Below are 17,749 nucleotides of genomic sequence, written 5' to 3'. Positions count from 1 at the left end.
AGCAGAGAGCTGAGTACCTTGACCGGATCATATTGTGTTCATCTCTCAACCCTCAAACTCATGACAAAATTGCTTTTCCTGATTTTCAAGTTGGTGTGATGCCATCTGCATGTATTGAAGAAAGAGCCCTGAGAAGTTCATCTCTGAGTCTCCCATTAGGTTGCTACTGAGAACACTGATTATTACATCATACACTGATCTCTTTATGAAGCCTCTTGAGAAATTTCTTTCTGGTCTTAATATTAGGAATAACAGTGCTTTGCTTGGGTAATTGGGTGTTTTTGTTTTATGGACACTGTAAATGATGTAACTAATTAAGTTTCGTCTTCTAACTGCCTGCTAAAAAGCTTAGAGCCAAATTTGTGGTCCACCCAGAGTAAACGAGTAGAATTGTATAAGCATTTTGTACATGTTTTATTCCTGGTTCTTCTGTTACTATTTCCTTGGTTTATTTTGTGGATTTTAAGCCACCTTAAACAATTTCTGGAACAAGGTTGTGTATAAACAGATAAAGTAAACTTTAAAAATACAAAAAAATAGGGACTTCCCTGGTGGTGCAGTGGTTAAGGATACGCCTGCCAATGCAGGGGACACAGTTCGAGCCCTGGTCCAGGAAGATCCCACATGCTGCGGAGCAACTAAACCCGTGTGCCACAACTACTGAGCCCATGCACCACAACTACTGAAGCCCTCGTGCCTACAGCCCGTGCTCCACAACAAGAGAAGCCACTGCAATGAGAAGCCCGTGCACCACAAAGAAGAGTAGTCCCCACTTGCCGCAACTAGAGAAAGCCCACGCACATCAATGAAGACCCAAATGCAGCCAAAAATAAATTTTAAAAAATAAATTTTTTTAAATGCAAAAAAATAAAAATAAACAAACTGTCTACCTAGCTTTTATAATTTTAAAAACTGTCATACATTCAGTGGGATGTTCATATGAGATGTATAAATTGTTTCTTTCTTTTACAAAGACCACACCTATAAAACTCACCTCGTGTAATTTTTTTTAGGCATCCCCTGTCCCTTGTTACATTTACATGTTCTTCTGGGCCCCTAGAGCTCACCTGACATTTTCTTTTTTTTAATTTTTTGGCCACAACGCATGGCATGTGGGATCTTAGTTCCCCAACCAGGGATCTAACCTGCGACCCCTGCAGTGGAAGTATGGAGACTTCACCACTGGACCACCAAGGAAGTCCCCACACCTGACATCTTGATAATCATTCTTTTGATGGCTTTATAGTTTTACTGCTTATCTATTCTATACTTCCCTAAACGATAGACTGTCTTTTATTGTCAAATTCTGAATTTTCCATAGATTGTATCATAGTGTATGCTTTTTTTTTTTTTTTTTTTTGGCGATGCGCAGTCCTCTCACAGCTGTGGCCTCTCCCGCTGCGGAGCACAGGCTCTGGACGCGCAGGCCCAACGGCCATGGCTCACGGGCCCAGCCACTCCATGGCATATGGGATCCTCCCGGACCAGGGCATGAACCCGTGTCCCCTGCATTGGCAGGTGGACTCTCAACAACTGCGCCACCAGGGAAGCCCATGTATGCATTTTTCTGACTAGATTCTGTAACATGTTTGTTAGATTTATCCACAGAGATTCATGATATGGTGGTCAGCTCATTTCCACAGCTCATCAGTAATTGATAGGGTGAATAATCCAGAATCTACTCTTCTAAGATGTGATTTCAAGAAAATGACACATATCTTCTGTGCTTGGCTTAATAGGGGAATTTATCTGCACCTCATCTCACACTTGTCAGTGGGACTATCTCTCCTGAATCTCCTCCCTCCCATTTACATGCCACATTGTGGTCTGATCTAAATAACTAATGTAACTTGGGTTTCTATCATCCTATGTTCTTAACTCCAATATTGACTCCTTTTGTGATGTGTGTGATTTCTGATGTGATGTGTGTATAAATTATACAATTGGAAGGAGCCTTTTGAGGTATGTGTGTCAGTTCCATCAAGCATGAAATAAAGCCTTGTCTGGAGGCTGACTCCATGTCTTAGGAGCCTTCACTTTTTTTTTTTTTTCTGAGGCTTCACTTTCAGTCATTGCTGTAACTAAGCCACGACTGATCCATGCATGCTGATAAGAAGAGGCAGACATTTTGGGGATCTCCTGCCAAGCTGACCTGAGGTGACACAGTTGGCATTAGAAACTCTCCCCCTCCCAAAATGAATATCTGGTCTTGGAGATAATGTGCTATAAATATGGGTGAGCTGGGACTGTCAGTTTGACACACCATCTCTTTGTGAGGATCCACTCGCCAAGGCATTGGTCACAGGAGGCTTTGCCTGAGTGGACAATTTTCACCTCATCATTGGCGACCCAGGGATAATCTGAATGCCTCCTTGAGGAGACTGGTCTTGAAACTGAACAGACCTATATAGAGCCCTTCGCAGTGACAGAACCCCTGAGTCCCTGCTTACTGGTGATTAAGAAAAAGATGGTGGCCCATGCACTTATGGTCAATTAATCTATGACAAAGAAGGCAAGAATATATACAATGGAATCAGCTAGTACTGAGCACCCCCTTCCAGAAAGTTCCAGGAAGGAGTGAAGTCTTCATCATCTTTTGCCCTCATGAGTCATTCCAAAGCTGTGAGGAGGTTAGTCACTGATCAGTCCACAGATGAAACTTACAGGAGAAAAATCAGGGAAATGAAGATTGACACAAAAGAAGGAGTCAGTGGTAAAGTAGGTGGTAGGAGAACACATAATAAAGTGTTGGCATCTCTTTTATCAACAGCTGCCTGGTGTCAACAATGGTCCAAAATCCTTCCCACCTGCAGGGAGTTAGCTTTGTATCTCGAAATGGAAGGGTAGTGGAACAAAAAGAGTAATAAGGGATGAAGGGGAGAAATCTGGTGGGAGAGGAATGTTGGCTTATGGGTTTGAGGTTTATTGTCCTGCTTGGACACCAATGCTGAGCCCTTAAGAAGGGAAAGGGCACAGATGAGTTTGGGGTGAAGAAGGAAGGTGAACACTTGGGATCCTCGACTATCTCATCACCTACATCCAGAACTCAGAGTCTTCGCTTTACCACCATTGTTTTTTATATTGGGCGTCCCATTGTCAAAGGAAATTGGTAATGTATAACTGGCTCATTCCAAGGAAACTGCTTTATTGGCCCTCAAGATCCTCTTTAAATCCTTAAGGGAAGGAAAGCCTGGAGCACCAGCTGCGCAGGAACATTAAAATACAGGCCAATCTACAATAAGGATAGTCTCTAGATGAGAGTCTGGCAGAGTTCTTGACCCTGATTTCCCCTCCGCCTCCATCTCTGCAGCTCTGTCTGTTACTGAACTCAAGTCCTTGTGCCTGACGCAGAGTGAGGCCAAACAATATCAAAACATCGGAGTTTGGAGCAGAAAAAGGCGTATTGCAGGGCGATGAAAGGAGACGGGTGACTAATGCCTTAAAAACCCCGAACTCTCTGAAAGCTGTCAGCAAAGACCTTTTATAGGAAAGGTGAGGGAGGGGCGCGGTTAGTTGTTGCAAACTTCTTAGTATCAGATCCTTTGTTCTTGAGGTCAGGTAACGGTGTTCCTGTAAAACTCCACCAAAGAAGACTGGCCTGTATTTCTTATCCTCTGTTCTGACAAGAAAGGGCAAGGTCCTAAGGCACAAGTTTCACCCTCTGAGGTCCAGGTGCTGGCTAAAAGAAGGGGGTCCCTGCTCTGGCCAGTTACCCTGTCAGGTGAAGAGGTAGATCTTAGCTGGCGGTGCCTTTAGGGCCAAGTCCACAGACCCTGCCCAGTCGTCATCACTGGGGGAGCAAGGCACCAAGGACCCAACTGGCCCTCGATCTCCTCAGGCTGCCCAAACGGGGTGGTGAGACGTGTGTGTGCATGTCTGCAGGGTTCTGCAAACCGCGATCCATGCAGAGGCCGCCACCACTAGGTCACGGAGGGGGGGATGAGAGGAGACGTTTGCCGTCGCCTCAAGGCCTGGGCCCCGCCAGTGAGCGGCGTTGGCAAGGGCTCTGGAGCTCTGCAGGACACAGCCCCCAGCCTTCCCCGCCAGGGTCCCCCAGCTCACCCACCCGCCTAAGGCCAGAGGGCCTGGGGTGGGGGGAGTCCGGGATCCGTCTCTTACCACACTCTCCGCTGGAGGGCCACCACCAGTCATACCATTAGCCTAACGGGACCTCTAACCTGGGCGCCCCGCTCAGGTCTGGCGCTAACAGTCACCCCTAGCGTTCTGGCGGTAACGGTTGCCCGGTAACGGTCGCGCTGTAACGGCGCGTGCAAACAGCTGCGTGCCCGCCCCGCCCCTATTACGTGTCCAATTCCTCAAGGTTTGGCGGTGTATGAACTACATTACCCAGCAGGCGCTGCTGTCCCCGGTGGCTGTGCTCGGCCAAGAAAACAGACATTTCCGCGCGCGAGAGGAACACGCTGGGCGGGACTTTTGGCGTCCGCTTAGGGGCGGTCGTTTTGGGGTCTGTTTGGTCTCTCCGCCTTGTCTGAGGCTCCGGAAAGCTGCTTTGAACTGCGGTGACGAGAGCGGGAAGGCACGAGAGGAGGCAGGCGCTGCACTGCACTGAGGCGGGTCTGACGTTCGGGCAGCAGCGCCCGGAGGTGACCCGATTCTGGGTAAGGGACAGGGATGCCTGGGGCCCGACCTGGTCCGCCGCTCCCGGCCTGGCTCCGCCCACAGACTCCGATGGCTGCGGCAGCGCTTAGAGTCCCGGCTCAGGTAAACACTCGTCCTCCGGTCTCTCACCGCCCTCACCCCACCGGACACCAAAGGCCCCACTGATCGTCCCCTGCTCGAGCCCCTGGGTCCAAGTCAGTAGGGAGCTCGTTGGGGGAGGGGTCCCCCATTTCTGTCAGCCAGTATGATGGGGTGTGGGAGAGGGTTACAGGCAGAGGGACCGGCACAATCAAAGACTTGGAACAATAACCGAACTGAGAGGCTTAAACTTGAAGTTTCTCTAGAGTCTGCACGGAACAGCTTAAGGGGATGAGTCCCACGTGAAAAGGCAGCCGGAGCAGCTGGGCCTTCATTCTGCGGCCGCTGGTGGCCACGGAGGGTTGTGAAGTAGAGAGACTCTATGTGTCAAAGTTTTCCAAAGGCTTCTCAGGGAAAAACAGACGGGGGTGGGGGTGATAAGAGTGGAGACTAGGAGACCTGTGAGTAAGTAAGCACAATAGACTAATAGAGAGTGCTGGTGCGGACTGGACCATTGCTGGTGGCAACAGCGGGGAGGATTGATCAGATTTCTTATGGGCTTTAAGCTCTGAACAGACAGGATTTCCTGCTGCCCCAGATGTGGCTGTGAAAAAGTAGGGAAGGAAGGACGATGCTGTTTCTTGGTTTGCAGGGAGCAGGTTTCAGGGGTAAGACTGGGAGTTGGATTTTGGACATGGTAACCCTGAGATGTCCCAGAGTGGAGGTGTCATGTGCGTAACTTGCTTACTCACTCATGGGTTTCTGCGGAGGGATCTGGGCTGGAGATATCCAAGGGATGATGGGTGGTGGCCTGGACCAGGGCAAGCACTGTGGGTCCTATTTAGGAAGGAGAATCAAAGTTTTTATTTCAGTTAAGCCTGGAGGGTGGGGCTGCCTCCAAAGGGGTGGAGTCCTGTGCTCCAAAGTGGTTCTGGCTGGTGTGTGCAGGAATGGAGGGTTATAGGATATAAGGACCCAGGTCTGGGGTGGAGACTGAGATGTTCAGTGGTGTAGATTTGCCACTCCAGGCTCAGCAGGCCCTCATTTCCACTCCTTGTGGAGAAAAAGAATACTCAGCGAGGCTAGTAGAGCATCTCCTTTGGTGCCTAAGTTCCCCCAGCTTTTAGGGCAGGAGGGATGAGCAGCTGCTCCAGTGCAAATGCCCCTAGCAGGATTCCCTTCAGGAGAGTGTACAGCAGGCAGTTAGGTTGCCAGTAGGACTAGTATCTACTCAATATTCTCAGGCCCAAGTCCCCAGTTTATTAAATCGTGAGTTTATGAAATAAATACTCATTTAACACTAACTGGTAAAAATACATATATACGTGTGTACATAAATTAAAATAACATGGCTTTTAAATAACAATTAAAAAATAAATAACAAATAACATATAAAAAACAAATAAATAACATGGCTTTAACAAGTTAATGATTATAAACACTTAATAATTGGTTGAAATTTCAATATACTGCTAAGCATTCAATTAAATCAAACATCTTCAATATTGTATTTTCTTAGTTAAAAGGCATGTTAAAAAACTGCATTTTTAATACCTACCAGGAAATCTTGACAGAAGCATCACTTATGAGGACAGTAAGAGTTGATATTTAGAACTTGTTGCATATGAATGCATTTGACGCAGACAGCAGCCCCACTGAGTGGACACCATTGTTATCCCCATTTGACAGACCACAACACTGAGGCACAGGGATGTCGAGTATTTGTCCAAGGTCGCACAGCTGGTAAGAGGCATCACTGAGGACTGAGGCCCAGATGGTGTAAGGCACCTTGATTGAGCCTTTGGGCCCAACATTATTGCCTGCTTCTCACAGCCTTGCTTTTCCATAGGTTGTTGTGGCTGCAGAATCACTTGCAGACCATGAAGAGGTAAGTGAAAGGTATACTCGGTCTTCACTCTTTTCACCTCCCACCTGCATGGGCTCCAGGATTGTAGTGTCTTGGGACTTTACCTGCTACTCTCCCTACCCTGCCATCTGAGATCCCTGGAAGGTGGTCATCCAAGGTCAGGTCCCTGAGTCCAGACCAGGAATTATACAGATTGGTTTCCATTTCTGGCAACCGGTGGCATGACGCTTAGAAGAAATTCCATTCACAGTGGTCAACATTAGAAGATGCTAGAGGTGAGGTTGAGCTGGGAATGACCAGGCAACCTTAGGTCTCCATTATGTCTGGTGGAAATAGCAGGAAGCAGGCGTTAGACCTGGAATGGTGGGCTGAAGAGGTGGGCCTCTATCCGGAGGGTGGTGGGAGCCATAGAAGGTTTGGAGCAGAGGAGGGAACTGATCTGACCCAGGCTTAACAAGCATTTTCTGCTGCAGAGTAGAGAGAAGACTGTTGGGTTACAGGGAGACCAGGGAGGAGGCTACTGCAATAGTCCAGGTGAGTGTTGGTAGCTGGACCAGAGTAGTGGCAGTGGAGGTGGGAGACATGTTGGAGTCTGTGTCTGTTTTTTTTAAGTAGGTCTGAGCAGACTTTCTGATGTGGAGGGTGGGAGAGAGAAGAGGAAGAGTCGGGTGACTCTGAGATGTTTGGCCTTAGCAGCTAGAAGCAGGGTTAGTACTACCATGTCGAAGTCGGCGGCAAGAGTAATTTTCAGTGGGAATATTAGGAGCTAGGTTCTGGCTGTTGAACTGAGATGCTCCAGAAAACCCTTGAGTGGATTCATCCAGTGGATACCTGGACACACACATCTTGAGTTCAGATTGGATTCACCCACAATATGGATGGTGTGTGGACCAGGATGGAACTGTGATCAGATTTGGCAGGGGGCACCTTCAGGTCCTGTGGCAGTGTGTTAGGTGACAAGGGAGGAGTGTGTGGGGCCGAGGACTGGGTCTCTTGCTAGATGAGGTGGTGGGCTTCACAGAAACATGTGAGGGAACATAGTGGCCATAGGGAGGCGTTGTAGGAGTGAGGAGGATCTGGCTGGTGACCAGGGTTTCCATGGGGAGTGGCTATGAGACAAGGCAGGGAGATGACAGCAAACCTGGTGCTATTGCTTATTCATCAAGCTATGGGCTCCCCAGACTTGTTCTTATCCCCACTGTGACCTGGAGGTTAGCACAAGATCACACAGTGTCCTCTGGGACAGCTATTAGGCCTGATGTGAGAGACAGGTGGATCTGGGCTTTTGTTCTTTTTTTTTTTTTTTAATTTTTTGGCCACGCTGCGCACATGTGGGATCTTAGTTCCCCGACCAGGGATGGAACCCAAGCCTCCTGCATTGGAAACACAGAGTCTTAACCACTGGACCACCAGGGAAGTCCCTGGACCTGGGCTTTGAATAAGTATCAGAGGAAGCTGAGACTGATGGGGGACAGCTTTGCAACACAGAAGTGGAAGAGGGCTGAGTGTACCTGAGATCTGTGCATCGTTTTGGGTGGCTGATGATGAAGCAAGGATAAGGGCCAAGTAAGGAGGCCTTCAAAGCAGGCCTGGGGGTTGCCCCTGGCAGTTAGTGCCTTTGGAACACTGGGACAGTAGGATTCTGATTGCACTTGCCAAGCACCCTCAGGATGCCACGTGCACACTGGCACGTGGTGAGGCCAGGGAGATGCAGGATGTTGTGTAGTGGGTGGTGGTGGCCGTGAGGGGTTGGGGCTGTGAAAGGAGGTGTGGTGTAAAGAACAATGTATAGGGCTTCCCTGGTGGTACAGTGGTTAAAAATCTGCCTGCCAATGCAGGGGACATGGGTTTGAGCCCTGGTCTGGGAAGATCCCACATGCCGTGGAGCAACTAAGCCCGTGTGCTACAACTACTGAGCCTGCGCTCTAGAGCCCTCAAGCCACAAATACTGAGCCTGTGTTCCACAACTACTGAAGCCCTCTTGCCTAGAGCCTGTGCTCCACAACAGGAGAAGCCAGTGCAATAAGAAGCCCGTGCACCGTAATGAAGAGTAGCCCCCACTCGCCACAACTAGAGAAAGCCTGCGTGCAGTAAAGAAGACCCAACACAGCCAAAAATAAATAAATAAATTTATATTTAAAAAAAAAAAAGAACGATATACATGTTGGGAGGGAGTGTCAACTGATGGCCCCAGGCCCTTGGACTGGGGCCTGAGGGGAGGACAGTGACTCAGTTTTGGTTGTGTTTGGGAAGCACAATCTAGAGGATCCCAGGTAAGCTGTCTGGCAGGAGGGTGAGGCTCTGCAGGCCAGCACCAGGGCTCAGATGACACATACCCCCCTGCCTGTTGTCAATGAGGGCCGAACACAGTGATTGATGGGATGGCCAGCAGAGGGTGAGCATCAATGGCACCAGGGCCTGGGATCTCCTCTGAGGTTGGTGGCTTGGGAGGAGGGTGGATATCTGGGGAGATGCTTAGAGTCCTGGGAAGGAGGCTGCACATAAACTGAACCATCCCCATCTTGGCAGGGCCGAGTGACATTTGAGGATGTGGCTGTCTACTTCTCACAGGAGGAGTGGGGGCTCCTTGATAAAGCCCAGAGACTCCTGTACCGCAGTGTGATGCTGGAGAACTTCTCACTGATGGCCTCTCTGGGTAAGTTCCTTGCACCCCACAGCTTAGGCAGGGCTCTGCTCTTCCCCTTCTCCAAGGGCAGGTCTGTCCTTCCCAAAGCTGGTCCATGGGTACTGCGTCCTTCCCTGTGTGCTGTAGTAGGTGTTGTGAGTGAAAGCCTGGGCTGGGTACACTACCCCTTCTGTCCCCAAGCTGCTGCTGCCCCAAAGTTGTGCAGGAAAGGGTTTGGGGATCAGGAGTGTTGTAGTCCAACCGATGGATCACACGCTACTGGCCTTTCCCTGGCCTGATGCTGTGGAGATCCATGGCAGTCCTGTGCCCCCAGTTCTGCCCTCTCCCTTTGGCTGACATGGGATCGGCCTGTGCCAGGAATCGAGGTACCAACACGGCCACTGCTTGACTGGGTTGTTCCTGCAAGATCCTTCTCCAAGCTTCTTGTTTGTAATATTCAGTCTTCATCCCTGTGGGCTGCCGTGGAGCGGGTTGTTTTGACCTGCCTGCCTTGTCCCTCCCTTAGGACTCACATTTTCCAGGACCCAGGAAATTACTCAGCTGGAGCAGTGGGGAGAGCCCTTTGTGCCTGCCTGTGGAGTCGTGATCACAGCCACGCCAAGAGGTGCTTGGAGGGAGGAAGTGGGGAAGAGAGAACTCAGGGATGGGTTCAAATCATACCAGGAGTCTCTCCATGGTGCCCTGATGTTTTGGTGTCAAACAAGGGGCCAAGGCTGATTTTCTCCTTTTCTTCCTCAGCTCTGCCCGCTGCTCAGGGCAGCTCTGGTTTCTGACCCAGGGCTGTCCCCCACCCATCCTCCACTGCTCCCTCTCCAGTGCTCACCAACAGTAGACCCATTTTGTGCTCTTTTATGACATGGCCAGGCAGATGCAGCCACGAGAGGAAACACAGGACAACCTAAGGAAAAAAACAAAGTTTATTATGCTCACAGGTCCAGAGAGACAGTCACTGCACGCCAAGAGGGGGGTCACGTGGGAGGAGCGCAAGGGAGCAGGCTAAATGAGCAGGGGGGAAGCAGAGGGTGAGGATCTGTTGGCAAATGTCTCTGTTGGTGGTTGGGGGGAGAATGCAAGAAAAGGCACAAGGGGATTTATTTATTTATTTATTTGGGGCTGCGTTGGGTCTTTGTTGCTGCGCGCGGGCTTTCTCTAGTTGCGGTGAGTGGGGGCTGCTCTTTGTTGCAGTGCATGGGTTTCTCATTGCGGTGACTTCTCTTGTTGTAGAGTGCGGGCTCTAGGCACACGGGCTTCAGTAGTTGTGGCATACGGGCTCCGTAGTTGTGGCTCGCAGGCTCTAGAGCGCAGGCCCAGTAGCTGTGGTGTATGGGCTTAGCTGCTCCGTGGCATGTGGGATCTTCCCAGACAAGGGCTCGAACCCATGTCCCCTGAATTGGCAGACAGATTCTTAACCACTACACCATCAGGGAAGTCCCAACACGAGGGGATTTTATTGGTGCATTTAAACATACTAGGTCACACTCAGGGGAGGACCAGAAGGGCAACTTGTGGCAGGGACCAGCCTCCTCACACTGGTGCCACTGGGGGGAGGCTCACAGCCTCTTTGTGGGGATGCCGAGGGAGCAGGAAAACAGGGAGCTTCAAAGGTTGCAATATAGTTGGCCCTGTGGTGTCTCAACATCGTTATAAACTCTCATTGGGATGGGTGACGCTTGCCACCTGGGTTGTGGCGATGTTAGAGGTGACAGGAATAGTTTGTTCTTGCCACCAAAGGCAATATTTGACAAAGGTGACAACTAAGAAGGGTCCTACCAGATATATAATGAGGGTTTGAAACCCAGGCTGCAGCCAGCACGGCAGGTAGTAGGGGAAAGGCAAGAGAACAGATCAGGCACCTCCGGGTTTAAGGGAGTCTTTTGGAAGCTTTTGGTTCTGTTACAAAAGATTTTTACCACTTGTCCTAATCCTCATAGCTTGGCCTGTAGCTTTCCTGAGCCACCTTTCCTGGCTAGTAAACAATCAGGAGCCAGTCTGTTATCCATGACCATTTGGGCTCAGAGACTTGTAGGTTTGTTGAATAAGGGCGAAGGTTTCCTGCACCCTTTGTACGTGATCTGAGAGGGCCGCTGAAAGGCGCTGGTTGGCAGACGTGATCTGATCTTGTTGGACAAAGGCTGCTGTACTGGTGCCAAACCTGGTGTCTCCTGCGGCTACCACAAGTCTGAATAAGATGGGAATAAATAGGGACTTCCCTGGTGGTCCAGTGGTTAAGACTCCACACTTCTGCTGCTGGGGGCATGGGCCCAATCCCTGGTTGGGGAATTAAGATCCCGCATGCCACACGACATAGCCAAAAAAATAAAAAAATAAGATGGGAATAGATAATTGCCTGTTTTGCCCAGCATCCTTGGGTTGATGGAAAAAGGGAGGTACCTGGTGGATAAAGAACTGGAGTGAGGATGGGACCTGGTCCACGTCCTGGCAGTAATTGTGGGCTGGGCTGTTTAAATAACTCACGGGCAACTTTGTAAATGTATGTTGGGTTTCTTCAAAAGTAAAGGCGAACTGGGGCTGTGATTAAGGGGTCATAGGCCCAGAATAAAATATACTGGGCCGGATCCACTGTGGCCAAGTAGTCACTGGTGCCCTCTTGATGTCTTCAGTTAATTGGATTATGTTAGGTGTTGGACCCCTGATGGGGGGAACTTGAGCTTTAAGGTTTCGATAATCAACAGTTAAGTGCCACTCCTATTAAGGAGAAATAGCAGGAATCATTTCCCCTTCTTTTAGTAGATCTTGAACAACGAGTCAAAGGCCAGTACCTTGTTTCAGGTGATACTATGGCATGTTTACTACCTTCACCAGCAGGGGCAACTCCACAGGTTCTCACTTTGTGAGAGGGACTTGAGCTTGTTGAGGTGTCATACACATCTGTCTCTCACAGGAAAACTCAAAGCATCAGCGGTCACCATCACGGGCAGCTGTTTGATAAAGATTGTTGACACCTGGTGCAGTGTGTTTGCCATGACTAGTTCTACCACTATCAGCCTGGAGGCAGTAGGGGGTGTCAGCAAGTCGGGAAAGAATGCTAGGCGTGGGGGGTGGTTATCCACACACCAGGCGGCGGATGTGATACATCAGAATTTGTGAGTCAGGGTACACAGAGCTCTCATGGCACGTCTGGAGATAGTTCCATCCGTGGCCTCCCATTTGGTGTGAGATATACAAATAAGGTTAAGCAACAAAGCTCTGTATCGGGATGGGCACCTGCAAGAACAACTCCTGGACTCTGTGACAAAGAGGGCCTCCTGGTTTAGAAACGGGCTCAGGGTTCTCCTTGTCTGAATGCCCAAAGAACTGATAGATCCATTGAACCATTCCAGTTTTTGCAGAGGAGCACATGGGCTTCCTTTACTGTTTCCCATTGGGCATCTCCAGGCCATGAAAATCCAATTCAGTTAACGGCAGGGCTTCTGAGTCCCAAGTGGTGGTAGAGGCTTCAGATTCCTCATCTGAGGCCTATATAATCCCATCAAAAGTTTTGGTCTCTGTCACACCTACCCTGGCATTTGGGATGCCCTCTGTCCTCCCTGAGGTCCTTCAGCCCCAAAATATCAGGTGAGAATTGAACTTGGAGGGCCAAAATATCTTTAATTATGCATCTTAGCCTCTTTCCAAATGCTGGCAGCTGCCTCATCTCTGGGGCTGAATGTGCACCCATGTTAAATGCTCTCAGTAACCAATCAGCTCCCTTTCCCCACCTCTTTGAATGAAATCTTTAAGAATCATTGGTATTTCTAGTCTTGTGAAATTGCAAGTTTCACCTTATAATTCCTTATGATCTCCTGTGCTCTTGAGCCGCTGGGTCTGAGAAGACCTTGGATGCTTCCTTTATGTAGCCCCTCTCGTAGGCAGCAGCTTCTCTTTCTAAGGTGACTTCAGCTGGGTTGGGATCCATTCAGGCAGCTCTGGTGGCCAGATCTTTTCCGATCGTTCTTAGACCTCAGGAGCTGAGCAGTAGTTGGCAGGCTGATAGGCAGTGGCACTAAGTAGAGCCCAGCAATTTTGCAAAGATGTTTTACTTTGAAATAATTGGATCACCTCCTCTGGTTATTGGGAGTTGCTGGAATTAAATGTTCCTGCTAAGATCCTGGCCTGTAAGATCTTGAGCCACTGATCTCCAGGAATGGTGCCCCCAATACCCATGGGATCAGGAGACAAAGAGCGACAGCAGTGAAGAAGTGGTTGCCAGCACCATCGACCTTCACAGAGTGCCATGGTGGACTTCTCTGAAGGGGATGCAGCATCACTGGTTAGGACTGAGGAGAGGAACAGGGGGAAGGTGCAAGGGGATTTCACTTGTGAGTTTAAATGGCCCTGGGTCTCAGTCAGGAAGGTAGGTAAGAGAACTTGTGGCAGGGGCCCACCTTCTCACACTGGTGCACATGGTGGCATAGTTTACAGCTTTTTTGTGGGGCTGTTGAGGCAACAGGAGAATGGGAAGTTTTCCAGGTCACAATACAAGCTTTCACTCCATGTGTCATGAGGTGTACACATATCCTTAATAGTCCTTGAACACCAGCTACTCAATTGCCTTCCATTTTTCTGGGCCTGGACACACCCTTCTGCACTGTGTTCCTGTGTCACCAGCAACTGAAACCCTGCTGAAAGCCATTTGAGGAGGAGTGTGTTGGAGACCCTGCCTTTCCTCCCTGGGATGCACCCCATCTTGTATCCTTGCTACTCATGAGTCCCCATGATCTATGAGGTTGTCATGTCTGGCACTGCACAGTGAGCTCTCCCTCACCCTGCCAGTAATCCCAGGGACTCCATACTGGCTGTGTCAGACACATTTGTGAGGGTGCTGCCCCATCCCGCCAAAGTCTACATACTATTCATCAGCATTTCTCTGCTTTCAGGTTGTTGGTGTGGAGCGGAGGCTGAGGACGTGGCACCTGAGCAGGCTGTTTATGTAGAGGGAGTGCTCAGAGCAAACCTTCACCAACACCAGAAGCTGAGCTCTGGAGAGAAACCCTCAAGAAGAGAAGAGGGTGAGGAGGGTGGGAAGGTCTCCCCAACTAGCTCTGGTCTTCCCAAGCATCAGGTGGCTCACAGCAGAGGGGAGCCACATAGGAGCACTGAAAGTGGGGAGGGCTTTCACCCTGGAAAAAGGCATTACAGATGCAGCGAGTGTGGGAAAGCCTTTGGTCAGAAATACTTACTTGTTCAGCACCAGAGACTACACACTGGAGAAAAACCTTATGAATGCAGCGAATGTGGCAAATTATTTAGCCATAAATCCAACCTTTTTATACACCAAATAGTTCACACTGGTGAAAGGCCTTACCAGTGTAGTGAATGTGGAAAATCTTTTAGTCGCAATGCTGACCTCATTCAACACCGGAGAGTTCACACTGGAGAAAAGCCTTTTAAATGTAGTGAATGTGGAAAAGCTTTCAGGCATAATTCCACACTTGTTCAGCATCACAGAATCCACACTGGAGTGAGGCCTTATGAGTGCAGCGAATGTGGGAAGTTCTTTAGCTTTAACTCAAGCCTCATGAAACATCAGAGAGTTCACACTGGAGAACGGCCTTATAAGTGCAGCGAGTGTGGGAAATTCTATAGCCACAAATCAAGCCTTATTAATCACTGGCGAGTTCACACTGGAGAAAGGCCTTATGAGTGCAGCGAATGTGGGAAATTCTTTAGCCAAAGCTCTAGCCTCATGCAACACCGAAAAGTTCACACTGGAGAAAAGCCTTTTAAGTGCAATGAATGTGGAAGATTATTTAGTGAGAATTCTAGCCTCGTTAAACACCAGAGGGTTCACACTGGAGCAAGGCCTTATGAGTGCAGGGAATGTGGGAAATTGTTCCGCCACAGCTCCAGCCTTGTTAAACATCGGAGGATTCACACTGGAGAAATGCCCTATGAGTGCAGCAGTTGTGGGAAATCATTTAGCCAGCGTTTCAACCTCATTCAACACCATAAAGTTCACAGTGGAGAAAAGTCTTGAATGCAGCTAATGTGGAAAAGTCTTTAACCAAAGGTCCACTCTGATTCAGCAACAGAAACTGCACAGCTCAAACAGGCCTTATGAATACGGGGACCTGAAGAAAGTTTGCAGCCAAAGTCTTAACCCTGTTTGGCACCAGAAAGTTCAGACTGGGGAAAGGCCTTAAGAGTGCAGGGCATGTGCTGTCTCCTGGTCAACCTAACTTAAACATAGAAGCTCTGAAAGCAGCCTTTATGAGTGAGCCAACAATTGAATATCATTCATCCAAACATGCACACTGGAGCAGGATGAGAATTGCTGACATCCTGCTCCTCTTGAGAGGCTAGTCCTCTGCCAGGCAGCTCTAATGAGAGGGAGCCCTGTGTTCTTGGCTGCCTCAGTCTGGAGTTTTCATCTCTGAGTTCGAAGCAGGGAGAGAGGGTGTGGCCTTGGTTCAGATGTGACTGGCTCTTGCTGTTCGTCCTGAGTATTAGATTTCCTTAAATGTTTCCTCATTTACTGTGTAGACTTAGGATCATTTCTAGAGGCTTTAGATGGTGTTTTTATAATTTTTCACCAGTTTCATTGGGAATCAGGGCTTGCAGAGCTCCTTACACTGCCATGCTGGAAGTTGATGCAAATATTTAACTTTTTAAGAACTTGCTACCTTGTGTTCTAAATGGTTATGCCATCTCACATTTCCTGGAGTGTATTCGCTTTCCAGTTTCTTCACATCCTTCCTGACCTTTGTATGTAAGACACTGGCCATTCATTTTAGCCATTCTAGTAGGTATGTAGTAGTATTTCACTGTGGTTTTAATTTGCATTTCCCTAATGACTCCCTGTGTATTTGCCATCCATATATCTTTAGTGAATTATCTGTTCAAAGTTTTTTGCCTACTATTAAGGAACTGTCTTGTAATTTCTTAATATATTCTGGGTGCAAGTTACTCATTTGATATATGCTTTACCAATATTTCCTCACAGTCTGTGGCTTTGCTTTTCATTTCTTAACGTTATCTTTCCTAGAGTAGAATTTCTTAATTTTCATGAAATCCAATTTACCCATTCGTTTTTTATTGATTGTACTTTTGGTATTGTACTCTTTCTCTTATCTTTGACTGTAAAAAAAGCCTTATCTGAGTATGCTATTGGAGTCTTAAGACCCTTTTAAATATCCAGTCTTGGGACTTCCCTGGTAGCACAGTGGTTAAGAATCCACCTGCCGATGCAGGGGACACAGGTTCGAGCCCTGGTCCGGGTAGATCCCACATGCTGTGAAGCAACTAAACCCGTGCACCACAATTATTGAGCCTGCGATCTAGAGCCCATGCTCTAGAGCCCACAAGCCACAATTACTGAAGCCTGCATGCCTAGAGCCCATGCTCTGCAACAAGAGAAGCCACCGCAATACACAATGAAGAGTAGCTCCTGCTTGCCACAACCAGAGAAAGACTGTGCACAGCAACAAAGACCCAACACAGACAAAAATAAATAGATAAATCAATAAATTTTAAAAATAAATATCCAATTTTGTGAAATTTCTGTAAATTTAAATACACATAAAAAACAACGTATGTAGAAATGTTTACATATGAACACATTCCCTATCTCTTCTGAGACAGCCTAGAAAGAAGTGGCATTCCAGCAGCTGTGAGCATATTTATTGTCCAGTTATTGGCTTATGAATATGATATTTCAATAAAAAGAACCAGAACTCCTTAGATAAGAGGCTATTTCCAGGTTGGAGCTGGAAAAGTATAACACGAGCATAGGAAATATTCTTGCATTAGAAAGTAAAGAAGTACTTGAAGGGAATTTCCTGGCGATCCAATGGTGAGGACTCAGTGCTCTCACTGCCGTAGCCTGTGTTCAGTCTCTGGTCGGGGAACTAAGATCCCACAAGCTGTGTAGCATGGCCAAAAAAAAAAAAAAAAAAAGTACTTGATGAATAATGTTGATGTATTAGCTTTCTGTTGCTGTCCTAAAAAATTACCACAAACTTATGGCTTAAACAACATAAATTTATATTATAGTTCTATATGTCATATGCCCACTGAGACCTGGGATGGGTTCACTGTGCTAAACTCAAGTTGTTGGCAGGGTTGTGTTTTTTTTTCATGGAGTGGAGGAAATTCTGTTTCCTGCTCATTTTTCTTTTTTTTGAGGTACGCGGGCCTCTCACCACTGTGGCCTCTCCCATCATGGAGCTCAGGCTCCTGATGCGCAGGCTCAGTGGCCATGGCTCACGGGCCTAGCTGCTCCACGGCATGTGGGATCCTCCCGGACCGGGGCATGAACCTGCGTCCCCTGCATCAGCAGGCGGACTCTCAACCACTGCGCCACCAGGGAAGCCCCTGTTTCCTGTTCATTTGAGTCATTAGGCAATTTCAGTTCCTTGTGGTTGTAGGGCTGATATTCCTGTTTTCTTGGTGGCTGTCAGCTACCAGGTCATCCCTGGAACATGTAAAAACTCTTAAAGAATATTTAAAGATGAAACAGTACCAATTACACAGAAATTCTTCTAAAACAAGATTCAAACACTTCCCAACTAGTTAAGTGAATGATGCTATTAAAACAC

The 17,749-nt window shown here is 48.3% G+C and overlaps 1 protein-coding gene across 4 annotated transcripts; it reads left to right on the top strand.

Annotated features, from left to right (window-relative positions):
- Positions 1–4,426: 4,426 nt before the first annotated feature.
- Positions 4,427–16,154, top strand: LOC113615261 (zinc finger protein 773-like). Of its 4 annotated transcripts, XM_027097487.1 has the most exons (5): positions 4,427–4,722; positions 6,548–6,586; positions 9,095–9,221; positions 9,718–9,816; positions 14,090–16,154. In XM_027097487.1, exons 1-5 carry the CDS (start codon positions 4,633–4,635, stop codon positions 15,187–15,189), a joined length of 1,455 nt encoding a protein of 484 aa, XP_026953288.1. In that variant the 5' UTR covers positions 4,427–4,632; the 3' UTR covers positions 15,190–16,154. The 4 variants fall into 4 exon arrangements, with proteins under 4 accessions (XP_026953288.1, XP_026953289.1, XP_026953290.1 ...); XM_027097488.1 differs by lacking the exon at positions 6,548–6,586; XM_027097489.1 differs by lacking the exon at positions 9,718–9,816.
- Positions 16,155–17,749: the final 1,595 nt, after the last annotated feature.

Source organism: Aethalodelphis obliquidens, unplaced genomic scaffold (genome assembly GCF_003676395.1).
Source record: "Aethalodelphis obliquidens isolate GAN/ISIS:26980383/991018 unplaced genomic scaffold, ASM367639v1 scaffold113, whole genome shotgun sequence".
Taxonomy (NCBI): domain Eukaryota; kingdom Metazoa; phylum Chordata; class Mammalia; order Artiodactyla; family Delphinidae; genus Aethalodelphis; species Aethalodelphis obliquidens.
This window is presented reverse-complemented; position numbering and strand designations above follow the sequence as displayed.

Coding starts and splice junctions, on each gene's coding strand:
- LOC113615261 (XM_027097487.1), top strand. CDS start 4,633: ATGCCTGGGGCCCGACCTGGTCCGCCGCTCCCGGCCTGGCTCCGCCCA. Junction 4,723..6,547: donor CGCTTAGAGTCCCGGCTCAG/GTAAACACTCGT, acceptor GCTTTTCCATAG/GTTGTTGTGGCTGCAGAATC. Junction 9,817..14,089: donor GATCACAGCCACGCCAAGAG/GTGCTTGGAGGG, acceptor CTCTGCTTTCAG/GTTGTTGGTGTGGAGCGGAG.